The sequence below is a fragment of the Nuphar pumila genome, chromosome 2, assembly GCF_984573655.1.
Source record: "Nuphar pumila chromosome 2, dmNupPumi1.hap1.1, whole genome shotgun sequence".
NCBI lineage: Eukaryota > Viridiplantae > Streptophyta > Magnoliopsida > Nymphaeales > Nymphaeaceae > Nuphar > Nuphar pumila.
In genome coordinates, this window is record NC_143250.1 from 138200434 (window position 1) to 138219031 (window position 18598).

Consider the following 18598-nt stretch of genomic DNA (forward strand, 5'->3'; position numbering starts at 1 on the left):
ATTCCTATAATGAGAGATCCCAAATCCGAATCTTCTGGTGCAACTTCTCTACCTCAACCAAAATTTGATGGTTGTGAGAGTATGGGTGAAATCAAAAGGACAGCAGGTTGGTGAGAGAAATGATAAGAAGAACGAGGAGAAGAGAGAGGGTTATGTGTAAATGAAAAAGAGATTTAGGTTTAATAAAATCCTTTAACCCCTAATCACATCCCCCTCAACACTTGTCAAAATAAAAAATGGGTGCGTCCTTTTTCATGATAGCTTGCCCTATTACAATTACCAAATCACCCTTGTAGCCTATTTAATTTTCCATTTCACCCCTCTACCATTTTTGCCCTTTTTTGTTAATGTATTTACCATACTACCACCTCCCATTAAAACCAACATATTTTTAATCCTCCACCATTTCTGAAAATTTGAAGCACGTACCTTGCCCAAAAAGCCATAAACAATTTCAGAAATAATGACTATGCCTCTAAATCCAAACGAGCCTTATCCAAACCCAATTTCAATCGTTTTTCAATCCGTTTTCAATGAGAAACACTTATTCATCAATATAAAACACAAATCCCAATGCAGTGGCTCGTATAATATTAAATAAACCTCCTTTTTTTTAAAAAGGGTCCAAAAATCCCAGGCTTTACATCTATGAAGTAAATTTGATGATTGAGATTCAACCGTTTGGCCTACTGTCAATTCAGTTGCAATAATGCTGTTCAGATCAATGTGAGAATTCTGATCATTGATAAGGGTCCTCCATTGATCTCAAACATTTGGAAGCCAAGTGTTTGAGAATTGAGGACCTGAGAGAAACGTAAGTCCTTCAATTTCCTTTAGGGTGAGTTCGCAGTTACAGATTGGGGGGAATTCAATACCAGGAACTTAATTCCTGAAATTGAAATGGCAAGGACTCCAATTCTTTGCTTCAATTCTTCATGAAATGAGTTAGAGTCCATTTCCAGTATCAATTTGTTATGAGGCAACCCATGAGAACTTAAGATTTCTGTATCACTCATACTCCACAAAAGTGCAGAAACTTGGGAACGAATGCCAATGGACTTCAAGCAACAACCATTACATGTATCCCAAAACTTAATACAGCCATCTGAACCACCGTCACCTGATGAGAGCACATTGCCCTGGAATGGACACCAAGCCAAGGCCTTAACTGCAGCGACATGGCCATGGAGTCTGTGAAGCCACTGAGAAGCAGCCCTCGTATTGAACGGCATCGCCCGATCCCACAAATGAATAATGTCATCATTTCCTTCGCTAGCTAAGTGTTGGCCTGAGCTTGACCATTTTAATCCGCAGACCTCCTTCTGGTGTCCTCTGTATATTTCAACTATGTGAGATTGAATCCTTGCATCATTATTGATTACAAGACCATCCCTCCCACCGGTAGTGAGAATATGGGAATTCCAATCAAGGGAGCCAACTCTTGATTGATGACCGACTCTCAGAGTACTTAACAACAGAAACAATGAAAGAGATTCAATATACTAACACAAAACTATATCTGACAAATCAAACAGCAGAAGAAAGTATGACTTGAAGCTACCAAAATACAGGCAAGTCGAGAATACCAAGAAGCAAAACACAAGAATGGTCATTAAGAAACGCAGCACATTGAAACACCAAAGATGCACTTTAGGCCTCTGAAGCATACAATAAAGAGCATGGAGACGAAACACAACTCGTAGATTACGTGATTATCACATCATTGATTTGGCGTACGTTTCTCCAAAAGATTACCTAAGTCATATATCATAATATATGAAAACACCAATGCAAAAAAAAAAAGAAATGATCTGCAGGCTGGAGATTACCTGCTTGTTGGTATCGACATCACACAACTGAACATCCAAATTGTTCAATCCAATGGCGATATGCCTACCATCTGACGCCCAACCGACGCTCATAACAGGGCTGTCTTCCTCTTCTATAGTCGCAAGCAAACGAAGAGATCCATAGGTTGCATCCCAGAGATGGACGCTGCACCCGAGAGCGATGGCAACAATGCTGGTACTACTCCAGTCGAGCAAATTCAGATAGCAGTCATCCTCAATCTCAGGGGCAAGAAGAACCCTTTCGGCATACTGAATCATCACAGCAACCGGAAAGAAGGAACTATCAGTAAAAAGCAAAACCACAGAAACAAGCACAAGGAAAAGAACAAAGAAGAAGAAGAAGACCCATCGTTCTAGGATGGTCGAAAACACGATAACAGAAAACAGGATCATACAATATATAAGAAAGAAATTGAGGAGAAAAAGGCATCTGAGGAATGCGTCCGAGAGGCATAAAGGGTCGTGGTGGGTGCGAAGCAGACATACTGAGATGAACTGCCTAAGAAAAAGAAAATAAAAAAAGCCATGAAAACAGTGAAAAACGAAGAACAAAAATAAAAAGGAAGCAGAAAAGACAGTGAACAATCAACTATCAAATAACCGAGAAACCCAACAAAAAAAATCCTTAACCGCAGTAGGGATGGCAGTGGACCCGGGCGGGGCAGGGGCGTGGGACAAGGTCTCCACCCCCGCCCCATCTCAAAAAGTTAACCTCCACCCCCGTCCATCCCCGTGGCGGGGGACTTTGGACCTCCACCCCCGCCCCGTCTCAAACTAATTATTTCCATCCCCGTCTCCGCCCTGCCCCATCCTCGGCGCTGGCTAGTGATTTTTTTACAATTTTAGTGCATCATAGACCATTAAGTTTTTGTACAATTTTAGTGCATCTTAAAAAAAAAAAATATTTATTTACAACACGAAGAAACTGAAATCTAATTAAATGAAAAATTAAATCAAAGACTGCATTTTCTGAACCTTGAAGATGGAAAAAAAATGAATAAGAACTCTGTTTCTTAGGTTTCTTTAATAAACCGGCTCCAAGACAAGATTAAAACCATTGTAAATTCATCATCAGGCTTCTTTAACAAATCATGAAGAACTCCAACATAGACGTTACCATCCAATAGTATAATATTTTGTGAACTTGCACAGTTGCTCGTAGTCTTCATACAGTAACCCAATACATTGTCTACATTTTTGAATGGTACAATAACAAATGGAAAACTTACTTTTTGCATATCCTCTTTTCCTTATTGTATTTTCTAGCCAAAGCCATCAAAGAAGGCTCTATAATCCCACTGCAAAGCCTCAGAACAAGATGCAATGTTGATTATGCAAGTACACAAGTCAACAAAGGCAACCAGGAAAACAAGGACAATAACAAATACTCTAGATACAAAACCAAATGTGCTTACCTTTTTGAATATTGTAGTCAGCTAGGATGCAACCATCTTCAAGCTGCTTCCCAGTAAAAATAAGACGCTGCTGGTTTGGAGGAGTGCCTGCCAAAAAAAACAGGACAATTTTTCATGAACCATGGATCAAAAATTCAATTGAAACTAGTGGCTACCATGAGAAACATAATACAGGCACATTCTGAAATCTTCCAAAACAGATGGCTAGCAAACTATTCATAGTGACAAAATCAGAGGCTTTAGGCAATAATCGATAAGAGATGCACATGGATTTCAAACAAACTATGCATCTCTAAAGGACAAAACTCATGATTCAAGCAATTTTCAAAAGAGGGGTATAGATTTTAAAAAAACTACATGTCTTTAAAAGATAAAACCGAAAATGACTACGAATTTTAAAGAAACCACACATTCCTAAAGGACAAAAGTGAGGATTCAATAAATGAAATAAAACCTGGCCAAGTAACCATCAAAACATAGAATAAAAGAGAATAAAATGAGGCTACGACAACCCTAAGTATTAGAACCGTTATGTAAAAGGATGATCCTGATCAACTAACGGCTACGGTGGATAGAGAGAGGGATGATCCCAACCTATTCTTGGAGACGGGTGCGATGGAGGTGTTTGGCACCGATGGTGGATGAAGAGAGGACCGACAATGATGGTCACCAACGGTGATGGAGAACCTTCATCGCCATTGGTGGATAAATCTGGCACCGACGATGATGGTCGCCGATGGTGGACAGAGAGAGAGAGGGCTGAGGGCCAAAGAACGTGGTGCTGCACGATTTAGGGTTAGTAAGTTAGTATATATTATTGTATTTTTTTTTGTAATTTTATTAGTTAGGTTTAAGTATTTTAGTAATATTATTAACATGGACAAGGCGAGGAGGGGCGTGGCATGGCAGGGATGGGGAGGGGTGGGGCGGGGCGGGGGAAAGTGTAAGTCCATCCCCGCATGGGGATGAATTTTGACTTTCATCTCTGCCTCCATCCCCATTTCATGCCCTTCATCCCGATCCATACGGGGCGAGGCGGGGCCCCATTTTCACCCGGTTCACTGCTGTCCCTAAACCGCAGATATTGTGCTGAGAGAGAGAGAGAGAGAGAGAGAGAGAGAGAGAGAGAGAGAGAGAATTGATCTTCATTTTGGAAAAGTGGCAGTTGGTGAGATAGACATGTCGGTGGATTTGTTCCCATTCACTTTCTTTTTTTCTTTCTTATTTTTGAATTAAAAGATCGATAAGCGTGTTTCTTCACGGGTCTTGGGTCAAGTTCCTTCCTGCGCCGTTTTTGGTTTTCTTCTCAGTTGCCACACACAAAAGAGAATAATATTCGGATCGACCCGAACCCGACTAGAGCAATATTCGGGCCAGGTTTGGGTCATACTCAACCCGTCATGACAATTATATATTTTTAATAAAAAATTTAAAATTACTTGAGTCTGGGTTTGGTATTCTATTTTCGTGACCCAACAAAATCTGAACCCAGTTATTAGTTATATAATAGGTCTCTTTCAACCCTAACCCCGACCTGACCTGACCCATTGACAACCCTAATCAATGGTGTCCTATAGTTGGGCCAAGATTCGTCGTTAGAACCGAACCAAATCAACACAAAGATCCTAGGAGAAAATGAGTGGAGAAGAAAATTAAGAAGCCGTTCATTTTCTCACGTGTCTGCACATTTGTATGTTAAAGAAAGGGCCTCCACGCAATGAAGTCCGATCGTCCAACCCACCCCATAGGACTTTATTTTCGCATAAAAGTGGGGAGGCTCCCATTCAAACACGAGCTTCTTTCTTCGCTGAAAGAGAATTCTGCATTTGAATGAGGTTGTTGGGCCCACATAAATGCATGGGGCCTCGTGCATTTCTACGAAATCCCCACTTTTTATGGCACACACAAACATGCCCTAAAAGAGAAAAATGGATTTTATGTTGAGATTATGAGGTTTTGGTTAATTAGAGGAAAACACGTTTAAGAATTTTATATTAACTCTCTAATAAAGTAATAGAAACATCAATAATGTAAAATTACATAATTAACTTGAAGGATGTGGTAAATTTTTTCCAATTTTAAAGGTTAATGAGTAATACTTTATAAATTTATTTTAAAAAGTAAAAATAACTTTTTATCTTAAAAATAAGAGAAATTTTCATTTAAGGGACAATCTTTTGCCCCTAATTCCAAAAATTCTAAATATAAGCCACAATTTTCTGAAATTTCAAATATGAACCAAACTTTTCTTGAAAAACTATCAAACAAGAGTATGCATTTATTATTATCATTTAACCCAGATTAAATCATAAGTGAAATAACAACAGTAACCGTCATAGTTAAAAGTTCACACTATTTACTTTTTTTTATGATAAATACTTTTCTGTTTTCAAAGGACAATACAAGAAACCAAAAAGAACTTATGTTTTCCAATATGATGGGTGTTGACATGAGGTCCCTATTTGTCAGTTTTCAAGAAAAGTTTGGCTCATATTTGAAATTTTAGAAATTTGTACTAATATTTCAACTTTAAAAATTTACAAAGAAATGGCTCTCCTCATCTAAGTAAGGACGACTTGTGAAATTCATGAAGTTGATGAAATGTCACAAGTTTGCAACCGTATAGGGGTGTTCCTATGGGTGTCAACAAGGCTAGGTTTACCCGGACCTGACCTGAGCCAAACTAAAATATTCAGACTTTTTGTAACTCGATATTTTTCATATTTTAATATATATAAGTGAATTTTATGCATAATTCATAATTTATATTGTAGTATATTAGATTTTGCAAGAATTAGACATTAAAATTGTTGAAAAAGGGTTTGTATTGGATCTAGGGGCAAAATTACAATTTATGAATAAATGGCAAAATTAGAATTTTTGAAAAAAGAGGAGGATTAAATTGTCAAGGAATATATAAGGTAATTGCTTGAAAGATATTGGTTTTGTAGGCAATGGCATTCTTGTAAATAGGTTAGCAAAAGGGGTAAAATGGGTTGACAAAGATTAACATTGGAATTAAAAATTTATAAAGGTATTTTGATTAGTTTAGGTAGGGGAAGCTGTCATTAAAACTTATAACTCAACCCCCACCGACTGATTTGAGATTGCCACCTAAATCTAATGTAATCATCAGATTTAAGGCATGCTTTTTTAAAATCTATCCTCCACCATATTTTCCCCATTTACACATAACCTTTCTTTCATCTTCTTTCTCTTCTCACTCTCCTTCGTCTTCCTCACCTGTACTACACTCTCACTCTGATTCTCTCACTCATCCCATTTAAGTTGTAGTTCAAACTTAAGGTATTGATAGCTCTTAGTTGGCAGATTTTCTGGTTTTTTGTGTCAACAAGGTGTGGTCTTCCTACTTCATGATCTCTAGAGGCATGTAAGCATGTAGATGATGTTTGTTTAAATATGCTATAAAGTTGCTCAACTATATTTAAGTTTAAGTTTTTCATAATTTTACATACCCATGAATGTTGTATTAGAAAATAGTGTTTTCAAAGGCTTACTTGTGTGTGTTTCAATAAGTATGGGGTTTAATGCAATTTTGATCATGTTTTCTTGTTCGAATGCATGTTAGAAATATTCACATCATATTTTAGAATGAGAATTCATAAAAAATTATTGAAAAGTTCTATTTTGAAATAAGGATTTTTGGTTTGGCCTGTTAAGGGTCGACTCCTACTTGTTTGGAGTTGACTTCTTTACAACTTGCATGTTATTCTAACCACGAGGGTTAACCCATAACCTTTTTCATGTGGTTATGTTGTTTCTAAGGGTAGATGGTCGACCCCATCTATTTTATGAGTCAACTCTTTTTATAAAAAGTCAACCATTGTAATTGAATTGTCGACCCTTATAAGAGAAAAGTCGACCCTTGGGATTAAAGAGTCAACTTTTACATACAGAAAATCGATCTCTGAACACAAGATTTGATTCCTAAGATACTCGAATGTATTTTTCTTGAAATTTTGAATTCATGTATGGGATGTTAGGTTGAGGGTTCGATATATATGCCTAAAGTTTATTGTGTTTGAGTTGCAATACCTATATTTAGTATTTTTTGGAGCTACTTTCGTTAGTGAGGCATTAATGTGAGTATGAGTAATCCAATTAGAACCCATTTTGTGCATTGATGTATATTTCATGTTGTGTGATGCATTGGGATGTGAAAACCTGCATATTTCAGTTATGAGTATTTTCAGACTGGTAATATCAAGAAACAGAAAAAGATATGTATGCACGCAGTTGGAATCCTAGGGTAATAACCCTAGGGGATACTTATGACACATAATGAATTAATTGTCAATAACAAGCTATACTGAAAGATTTCTATGCTCGATTGGTCTTCTTTTTGGCTTGAGCTAGCTTGTCAGATTGAACAAGCACGCATCAACCTCATGAGAAAAATTCTTGTTATTGGATCTAAGAGATCCGTTTCTCACCATAAGGCTTAGGGAACACTAGACTCCGATACTCGAGACTGAGGTAAAGCTTTTGTAGTATGCCTTGAAGTGCACTACATCGACTTTAGGGAGAATGATAAGGTCCCAAACTCTAGGTTCCAGAAAAAGAATGCTGTGTTGAAGGGTTCTGGAGTCTAGTCTAAGCATCAAGGTAATAATATGGGTTTTATAAATAAAATAGATGAATGAACATCCATTGAATGATCCGATGATGCCCAAGTGACCAGGGGAGTGGTGCCTCTTTGGATAAGTGAGATTAAATTAATAAATGTGTGTGGTGCATAATATGTAATGCAATAGTAACTAAATAAAAAGATTTAATAAAATATTCATGAATATAAGCAAGCATGGCATGAGTTTGTGTGCTCGGTGTATGGCATACCTGAGGGTCGACCCCTGAATGAAAAGAGTCGACTCTTCCTAGGTTTTTATATTATGTTCTACTATGAGAGTTGGCCCCTGAGTTAGATGGGTCGACACCTCTTGGTTGATTGTGGTGTTATGTTCAGCATTAAGAGTTGACTCTATGGAATGGAGAGCCGACTCCTCCTTTTGTTGTATATTATGTCCGTTTTTTGAGAGTCGACTCCCGAATGTATTTGAGTCGACTCTTCCTTGTCAGTTGAGGGTCGACCCTTGAGTTGAAAGAGTCAACTCCTCTTGAGTTATTCCTTTTGTGTGTTCTTTTAGTTCTCGAGTCGACCCTCAGGTGGGGTAAGTCGACAACTTTGAGTTTCTTCTATCAAATGAAAGTTTTCTTAGAAGATCACTTTTGATGAGTTGTGGATCAATTTTTTTTGTCTGGGAAATGGGTTTTTAAGCATAGTGATCTTTTTGAATGGACTTGGTCTCATGCTACTATCTCATGACGTTTGTGTGAGTAGTTGGTTTACACTGAGACTGTGGTTTGTTTTACCCCACAATTATTACTATTTTTTAGGTACTCAGTAGTAGGGAGATATGAAAATGAAGGACATATGAGCACCTCTTGGACATTCGTGGGCATGCATATGAGACTGCTTATGTAGTTTTTGGGAACTTTGTTCACTTTTGTAAATATTAATAAATATTTTATTCAAGTTATATTTTATGAAATGAATTACCTTCATATTTTGCATAAGTGTGCAATCGTCTTATATATTTTGGATCCTCGATTGGAAACTTGTATTAAAAAAGGATTTCAAATGAAGAACATTCTTTTGTGATGCATTGGTAAAAGAGCATTTTATTAAAAATGTTTTAATAAAAAAAACTTGATAAGGTTTATGGTGTTACAATTTTTTTATCAGAGCAAGTCCAAAACCAGTCTAGAAGTCCAAGCTCCATGTTCTACCATCTGTGAGTAAGGTTTATGATTGACCTAAGATAATTAACCCATAATGTTTAAGTGTATGAGTTGACTTGATTGCTAGCAAATTTAGCTGAATTGAAGATTTATGTTTAGTTTTTTCTTTTAATCAATAGATGTCTCACACATTTTTGCACTGGTATCAGTGGAAGGCTCGTTAGCCTCATCAATGGAATGAGCAGAGAGACTTCATAATGGGAGATCTAACACACTGACTAAGACCGTTCAGACATAACATACATAAAAGCAAGGTGTATCATACTGGCAGTTTATGGATTTACGTCCATTTGCATTCATAGGGAGGTCAGTCCCTGAGAAGGCAGAGTATTGGGTTAGAGAGACCAAACGTATTTTTGAGATCTTAGATGTTCTCAAAGAAAAGAAGTCACTCTTTAGGTCATACCAACTCAAGAAGGATGCAGAGAGGTGGTGGGAGACCAACTGAGTTGTCAGGTTCGCTGGAGTTGCGGAAATCAATTTGGAAGACTTCAAGGAGGTATTTTTTAATGCCTTCTTCCCAGTGCATGTTCGAGAATATAAGATACATGAATTTCTAGAGCTACGACAAAATGAGTTAACACTGTTAGAGTATGTTAGTCAATTTCGACACCTTGAGCGCTATTGTTCGAATGTTTATACGATCAAATGCACTCGAGTAATGAAATTCATGCAAAAATTTATTGATGGTCTCAAAACAAAGGTGTTGACCCGTGGTCCCCAGATATTGAGTAAAAACATTAAAGCAACCACAATTATAGAGGAAGATTGAATTTCTTTGAGGAAATCCCAAAAGTGCTAAGAGGCATTAGGATCAAGTAGGGATGATAGGAGGCCATTCTTGAAAAACAAAGGCAAAATAAGACCATATAAGAGGCCACATACTCAGTCAGAAGGTCATAAACAGAGGCAGACCACAACCAAGGTTTGCTTGAGGTGTTGTAGATAACATAGTGGCCATCCGTGCCCTGTGGAGACTGGCGCTTTCTTGGGATGTAGAGAGATATGACACTTCATTAAGTTGTGTTCGAATAGGATAACAATTCCATAATTTCAGGGACAACAACACCAATAACAACAACCACAACATCAACCACCTCCATAGAACCCACAAGAGAGGAGGCCAGTTGGACGAGTATACATGGCTACCGCGGAGGAGGCAGGCCTAAGCAGTAAGGCCAAGGCCATCTAAGGTATTTTATCTATTGTGGATTTTTCTGCTTGTGTATTATTTGACTCTGGTGCCACTCATTACTTCGTGTCCTTCGATTTTGCTAAACTTCTCGATCTGCTGACAAGGAAGTTAGACATGTATTGCAAGGTAGTTACTTCTTTGGAAGTGAAGTCAAATTGTATTTTGTACCTTCTGAGTATTGAGGTAGCGAATATGGGTACAAATGTTCCCAGCCAATCTTATTCTCTTATAGATGTCAGGATACAACGTTATCCTTGGTATGGATTGAATTTACAAACATTTCACGAGTTTGAAATATCATAGTATTAAGGTCGTATTAGAGAGACCTGATCATACTTTGATCGAGTTTAGTGTGATAAGCTCTTCTATAGATAGAAGATTGATCTCTGAACTGGAGGTCACACTAATAGGAAAGTCAGATATTCCTTCCAAGTGTTGCAACATTGAATTGTGAGTTGATGGTAATAAGAGAGTTGTAAGTAGTTCACAATTTTAAAGATGTATTCCCAAAAGAAAGGACCGATTTGCCTCCCAATAGAGATAGAGTTTGTCATCAACCTAGTACGTAAAACTATTCTATTTTTAAGGCACCATATCGAATGGCCCCAACAGAGCTGGCTGAGTTGAAGAAACAAATACAGGAGTTGATGGGTCAAGGATTTATCAAACCCAGTGTGTCACCCTGGGGAGCTCTAGTATTGTTTGTGAAAAAGAGGGATGAATCGTTGAGAATATGTATCAACTACCGTATATTGAATTGAGTGACAATTAAGAACAAGTATCCACTACCCAGGATTGAGGACTTATTTGATCAGTTGAAGTCAGTCAGAGTGTTCTCGAAGATTGATCTGAGGTCTGGCTACCATCAACTGCGTATCAAGGCTGACGATGTACAAAAAACAACCTTTAGGACCAACTATGGGCATTATGAATGTTTGGTAATGCCATTTGGTTTGATGAATGCTCCAACTGCTTTTATGGATTTGATGAATCATATATTCAGAAGTTTTCTAGATCTGTTTGTGATTGTGTTCATAGATGATATTTTGATTTACTCTGAGAATGAGGAGCAACATAAGGTGCACTATCTTCAAATTATATTAGAAACACTAAGAGAACATAAGCTTTATGCAAAATTCTCAAAGTGTGAGTTCTGGCTTGATTGCATCATTTTTTTGGGGCATGTAATTTCTGGTAATGGTTAAAAGTGGACCCGACCAAGGTTGAAGCTGTAATGACATGGGAGCAACCCAAGAATATTACACAGATTCAATTTTTTTTGGGACTCTATAGATACTATCGGCGATTCATTTAAGATTTTTTCAAGATTGTGGCTCTGATGACTAAACTTTTAAGGAAGAGAGCTAAGTATGTTTGGATGCCCCAGTGTGAAGAGAGTTTTCGGGTGCTGAAGGAGAAATTGACCTCAGCCCTAGTGCTAGCCTTTTCGAGCGGTTCATAAGGCTTCATTGTTTATAGCGACGCGTCAGACACTGGTTTGGGTTGTATGTTGATGCATCACAAAAGATTTATTGCTTACGCCTTTAGGCAATTGAAAGTTCATGAGCAAAATTATCCTACACATGATTTAGAATTAACAGCAGTTGTCTTCGCTCTAAAGATTTGGTGACATTATTTATATAGAGAAAACTTTAAAGTATTTTCAGACCACAAGAGCCTCAAGTATATCTTGTTCCTGAAAGAGTTGAATATAAGGCAAGGAAGGTGGTTAGAGTTTTTAAAGGATTATGATTTTTCTATTTTGTATCACCTTAAAAAGGTGAACGTGGTTGCATATGCCTTGAGCAAGAAGGTATCAGTTTCCTATTTGATTGGTCAGAGTTGGGCTCTAGTGAAGAACTTTATAGATTGACAACCGATTGTCAGAGAGTTTGGACATATTTAGTGTTCAAGCATAGTTACGAGGCCAAAGATTTTGGATAGAATCACCCAATCACAAAAGTGAGTCTCGATTATGATAAGTACTTGGTGGATACACATAAGGCAAGATCTAAGTTCACTTGTGATGATAAATGGATTATTAGATTTATGAGAAGGTGGTGGATTCATGATGATAAGGCTTTCAAGGAAGAATTGCTTGTAGATGCAAATTGGTCTAGCTACTTCATCCATCAAGAGAGTTCGAAGATGTGCAGAGACCTTGAGAGGAAATTTTGGTAGCCTGGTATGAAGCAAGACAATGCTAATAAAGTACATCCAGGATCCTTCATACATTATTCAATATGAGGATATCCAAGTGCGAGAAGATTGAACTATGGATAAACAACCAGTTTAGATTGTTAACCGTCTCGAGAAGGGGTTGAGGAACAAGGTGGTGCCATTGGTCAACATCAAATGACAACATCACAACTTTGAGAAGTGCACTTGAGAACCCGAAGCCAATATGCAAGAAAGATACCCCTATATTTTTGTTGACCATGTATGACCAAATTTTGAGAACAAATTTTTTTTAGTGGGATAGAATGAATCAAGACTTTTTGTAACTCTATATTTTTCTATATTTTAATATATATAAGTGAATTTTATGCATAATTCATAATTTATATTATCGTATATTAGATTTTGCAAGAATTGGACCCTAAAATCATTGAAAAAGGGTATGTATTGAATCCGATTAGATCCAAAGGTAGAATCATAATTTATGGACAAATGGCAAAATAAGAATTTTCTGAAAAAGTAGGAGGATTAAATTGTCAAGGGATATAAAAGGTAACTGCTTGAAAGATATTAGTTTTGTAGGCAATGACATTTTTATAAATAAGTTAGCAAACAAGAGTAAAATGGGTTAAGAAAGGTTAACATTGGAATTAAAAATTTATGAGGGCATTTTGGTAATTTTAGATAGGGGAAGCTATCATTAAATCTTATAACTCAGCCTCCACCGACTGATATGGGATTGCCACCTAAATCTCATGAACTAATGAGATTTAAGGAGGGCTGTTTTTAAATCTAGCCTCCACCATATTTTCCCCATTTACACATAACCTTTCTTTCATCTTCTTTCTCTTCTCACTTTCCTTCATCTCCCTCACTAACACTACACTCTCACTCTAATCTCACCTGATTCTCTCACTCATCCCATTTGAGTTGCAGTTCGAACTTAAGGTATTGATAGCTCTTAGTCGGCAGATTTTTTGGTTTTTTGTATCAACAAAGTGTGATCTTCCTACTCTATGATTTCTAGGGGTGTGTAAGCATGTAGATGATATTTGTTTGAATATGGTATAAAGTTGTTCAACTATATTTTAGTTTAAGTTTTTCATAATTTCACATACCCATGAATAGAAAATAGTGTTTTCAAAAGCTTACTTGTGTGTGTTTCAATGAGAATGGGGGTTTAATGCAGTTTTGACCATGTTTTCTTCTTCGAATGCATGTTAAAAATGTTCATATCATATTTTACAATGAGAATCCATGAAAAATGGTTGAAAAGTTTTGTTTTGAAATGAAGATTTTTTATTTGTCCTGTTAAAGGTCGACTCCTACTAGTTTGGAGTTGACTCCTTTACATTTTGCATGTCTCTAACCATGAGGGTCGACCCTTGCAAATCAAGAGCCGACTCTTAATCTTTTTCAAGTGGTTATGTTGGTTATGGGGGTAGAGGGTCGATCCTCTGTATTTTGCCTGTAATTGAAGAGTTGACCCCTATTATAAAACAATCAACCCCTATTATAAAAGAGTCAACCTAAACTAGTAGTTTTGACCATGTTTTCTTTTTCGAATGCATGTTAGAAATGTTCATATCATATCTTACAATGAAAATCCATGAAAAATGGTTGCAAAGTTTTGTTTTGAAATGAAGATTTTCGATTTGGCCTGTTAAAGGCCGACTCCTATTAGTTTGGAGTCAAATCCTTTACATTTTGCATGTCTCTAACCCTGAGGGTCAACCCTTGAAAATCAATGGTTGACTCTTAATCTTTTTCAAGTGGTTATGTTGGTTATGGGGGTAGAGGGTCAAACCTCTGTATTCTGTCCGTAATTGAAGAGTTGACCCTTGTAACAGAAGAGTTGACCCCTATTATAAAACAATCGACCCCTATTATAAAAGAGTTGATCCCTAAACATAAAAGTCGACTCCTGAGACACCTGAATGTGTTTTTCTTGAAATTTTGACTTCAAATATGGGTTGTTAGGCTGGGGGTTTGATGTATTAGCCTAAAATTTATTATGAGTTGCAATACCTGTATTTATTATTTTTGAAGCCACTTACGTCAGTGAGGCACTGATGTGAGTATGGGTGATCCAATTGGAACCCATTTTGTGCATTGATGTATATTTTATGTTATGTGATGCATTGGGATGTGAAAACTTGCATATTCCAATTATGGGTATTTTCAAACTAGTAATATCAAGAAACAAAAATGGATAAGTATACATGCAGTTGGAATCCTAGGGTAATGACCCTAGGGGTATACTGTTATAAGAGCATGCTTGGGTATTGACCCATGGTACCAAGATGATACTTGTGATGCTTAATGAATTAATTGTCAATAACAAGCTACACTAGACAATTTTTGTGCTCGCTTGGTCTTTTTTTTGGCTTGAGCAAGCTTGTCACATGTGAACAAATACACACCAATCTCGTGGGAAGAATTCTTGTTATTGGATCTAAGAGTTCTATTCTCCACCACAAGGCTAAGTGAACATTGGACTTCGATACTTGAGGCAGAGGTGGAATGTTGCAGTATGCATAGTAGTGCACTACATCTACTTCATGGAGATGGATACGGTCCCAGACTCTGGGTCCCAGAAAAAGGAATGCCTTGACGAAGGGTTATGGACTCTAGTGCAATTATTAAGATAACTGTATGGGTTTTATAAATAAAATAGATGAATGAACACTCATTGAATGGTCCGGTAATGCCCAAGTGGTCAGGGGAGTGGAGCCCATTTGGATAAGCAGAATTAAATTAATAAATATGTGTGAAGCATAACATATAATATACCAATAACTAAATAAAAATATTTAATAAAATATTCATGCATATAAGCAGGCACAACATGAGTTTGTGTGCTCGGGGTAGGGCATACCTAAGGGTCGACCTCTGAATGGGAAGAGTTGACTCCTCCTAGATCTTAATATTATGTTCTATTCTGAGAATCAACTCCTAAGTTGGATGGGTTGACACCTCTTAGTTGTTGGTGTTATGTTCAGCATTAAGAGTCAACTCCTTGCAATGGAGAGTCGACTCCTCCTCTTGTTGCATATTATGTCAGTCTTTTTAGAGTCGACTCTCGAATATATCTGAGTCGACTCATCCTTTTTAGTTGAGGGTCGACCCTTGAGTTGAAAGAGTCAACTCTTCTTGAGTTCTGCCTTTTGTGTATTCTTTTAGTCCTCGAGTCGACCCTGAGGTAGGGTGAGTCAACTCCTTTGAGTTTCTTCTCTCGAATGAAAGTTCTCTATAAGGATAACTTTTGATGAGCTATGGATCATTTTTTTTTTTCTGTTTGGGAAAAGAGTTTTTAAGCATAGTGATCTTTTTTAATAGATATGATCTTGTTCTGCTATCTCGTGAAATTTGTGTGAGTAGTTGGTTTATATTGAGACTTTGGTTTGTCTTACACTACAATTATTACTATTTTCAAGTATTTAGCCGTAGGCAGATATGGCAATGGAGGACACATAAGCAGCTCTTTGACATTCATGGATGTGAACTTGGGACTGCTTATGTGGTTTTGGGAACTTTGTTCACTTTTGTAAATATTGATAAACATTTTGTTTATGTTATATTTTATGAAATAAATGACCTTCATGTTTTGCATAAGTGTGCAATTGTCTTACACATTTTAGATCCTGGATCAAAAACTTGTATTAAAAAAGGATTTCAAAGCAAGAACAATCTTTATTGCAAATGTTTTAATATAAAAAAACTTGATAAAATTTGGGGTGTTACACATCCGGGTATGGTGATAAATAATAAGACCCGATTAAGACCTGGGTCCGAATCTGAATGTTCGATTAATACATGGACCCGGGTATAATTTGTTAAATTTTATACCAGACCCAAACCGACTCGAGTTTCGATTAAGACCCACAAATAATATCATGCAATTCTCCTTAGTTAGATTCTAGTATTGAGGAGGTTTGCAAGATATTTGTGCGAAGGTTAGGAAGTTCGCAAGATATTGATGCAAAGGTCAGTAGGTCTGCACAAATAAAATGCTAAGGGTAAAATAGTCTTAAACAAATACGAAATCAATGATTTTGGATATGCAAAGAAATTTAACACATTTCTTGGTATTTGCAAAAAGACACCAAAATACAAGGATAGTACAATCATTTTTTGAAAATGAAAAAGAAACACATAGAAAGCAATATAAAGTGTGAGCCAAAGCAAATAAAAAAAATGATATGAACACAAATATAAAACTATATAAAACCAACACTTATGCTTGGTATAAAATTTCTTTATTTTTTAATATAAAAAACTTAGAAAGTTAGGGAGAAGTGAATGAGAAATGACCAGGGAGAGGGATCTTCACATTAAGAAAGCCAAAGGGAATATAATCTGAAAATAAGGAGGAAGCTAAATTCCCCCAAAAGGGATTTGAGTTTCCCATATTTTGGAAGTGGTTTCCCAATGCTTCTCCACCTTTTCGAAGAAGTGAGGAGTTTCCCGCTTTCCAAGTGAGCTTTTTGTGAGATGAGCTTCACATGCAGCAAGAAGCTTTCGGTGACTGGTTTTCATATTGTGAGAAGCGGGCTTCTTATAAAGTTCTAGAAGCTTGAAAGAGGCACATTGTTTTGCACTTCCAAAGTGAACTTTTGAAGATATTGCGGGGTTGTCCTACAGCTTGCTCGTACCAAAAAGATAAAAGAAAAAATCAAAATTGAAACAATGATTTTATATTATATAATAGTGAAGAAGAAACACACATAATTTAGCATTTCACACCCCAGCTTGCCCATCAAAACAACTGGGTGCACTTAGCTATTTAACATGCGTTTATTTAAGCATCAAGCCCACGTGCTTCGTGAAAACCACATGGATGCTTAAGGGAGGGGTTGGCCCTTGGCATACAAGTTGAACTCTTCTTCGGAGCAGCATCTGAAACCGCAGCACTGTTTATATTGCGAGAGAGAACAGAGGGAGCAACCACGTCTAGATGAACCGCTGCCTCTTCCAAACCATCCACTTCCAAACAATCCAAGATGCCTACCATGACTCAAAACAGAAGACTGGGCTTGGTTCTGCAGGGTGCTTTCGGCCTCGAAGGCGTTCACGACCGCGTCCTCCTTGTCTGAAAGAGTTGAAAAAAAAGCAAGGATGACGAAACTTGGCCCTTGAAATAAAATCACGATATTTGTGACTATGCATGTAAGTAGGTACATGACAGGATTTTTTTTTTAATATATAATCGAAGGAAAAAACCCTCCCCATCACCGCATTGGCTGGTCTCCACTTCTCTCTCTCTCTCTCCCCCCCCCCCCAACACACACACATACACACTCACCACCCAGCTTTAACCTTATCGCAAGGGACGATACCTGTGGGTTTCGAACTTGTGACTGTCCCATCAACTTGGTGACATTCACAAGTTACCCCTGCCAGATGAGCGAAGCCCTTGTGGGCCGTGTAAGGAATTGATGTATATTGATTACAAGATCAGTATATACACACAGCTTCTAAGCTGTAAGAGAGTTTTGATAACTTGGTAATAAAAAATAGGCTCTTTTTTTTAAGATTTCATAGAAAATGGACTTAGTTTAAGAGCAATTAAGGTCTACACTATTAGTCCATCTCACTTGGGAGCCGTACATCTCACTTGGGGCATGTCACAGTGAGGCCATCAAATGAGATGTGCAATGGAGATGAAATATAACCAGTAATTTAGTTATATACAATATGACCATACATGCACTCAATAAAATGTAGAGATGAAAGAAACAACAGAAGAAACCAACCTTGTATCTCAAGTTCTTTTGCAACAACTTGAGAGAAGATGAGGAATAGGGCAACAAGGAGGATGGGGAAGTGGAACGCCTTAGATGCCATGCCTGTCTACTGCTTGGATAAGGCAACAAGGAGAGAATTGGTTGGGTGTGGAATAGAAGCACCATTGTGTCCCTATTTATAGAGAAATGACCACCCTCCCTCCTTCAACAGGTGGTGAGCTTCAAATGGTATAAACCGATTCTAGCGATAGAAGGTGCCTATTTTGAGAAATAACAGAATATGATCAACAGCCTTTTTGACTTTTTCACTTCTCATAGAAAACTGCTATGCGAATCCAAGGGTGGAATTTTTACAGACCATCAATTTGAAATGTCAACTGAAGTTTTTAATTT

At 37.3% G+C, this 18598-nt stretch overlaps 1 protein-coding gene across 1 annotated transcript; it reads right to left on the minus strand.

Annotated features, from left to right (window-relative positions):
- Positions 1-833: 833 nt before the first annotated feature.
- Positions 834-18305, minus strand: LOC149847288 (cell division cycle 20.2, cofactor of APC complex-like). Its single transcript, XM_089993858.1, has 6 exons — positions 18215-18305; positions 17470-17550; positions 3266-3352; positions 2883-3039; positions 1834-2130; positions 834-1476 (listed from the first exon to the last, which is right to left on the minus strand). The coding sequence occupies exons 1-6, from the start codon at positions 18303-18305 to the stop codon at positions 834-836; spliced, it is 1356 nt and encodes a 451-aa protein (XP_089849984.1).
- Between the last annotated feature and the right edge of the window lie 293 nt (positions 18306-18598).

Coding starts and splice junctions, on each gene's coding strand:
- LOC149847288 (XM_089993858.1), bottom strand. CDS start 18,305: ATGGCATCTAAGGCGTTCCACTTCCCCATCCTCCTTGTTGCCCTATTC. Junction 3,353..17,469: donor GTCTTCTGTTTTGAGTCATG/GTAGGCATCTTG, acceptor TTTTTTTGGCAG/GCACTCCTCCAAACCAGCAG. Junction 3,040..3,265: donor TGACTACAATATTCAAAAAG/GTAAGCACATTT, acceptor TCAAAAATGTAG/ACAATGTATTGGGTTACTGT.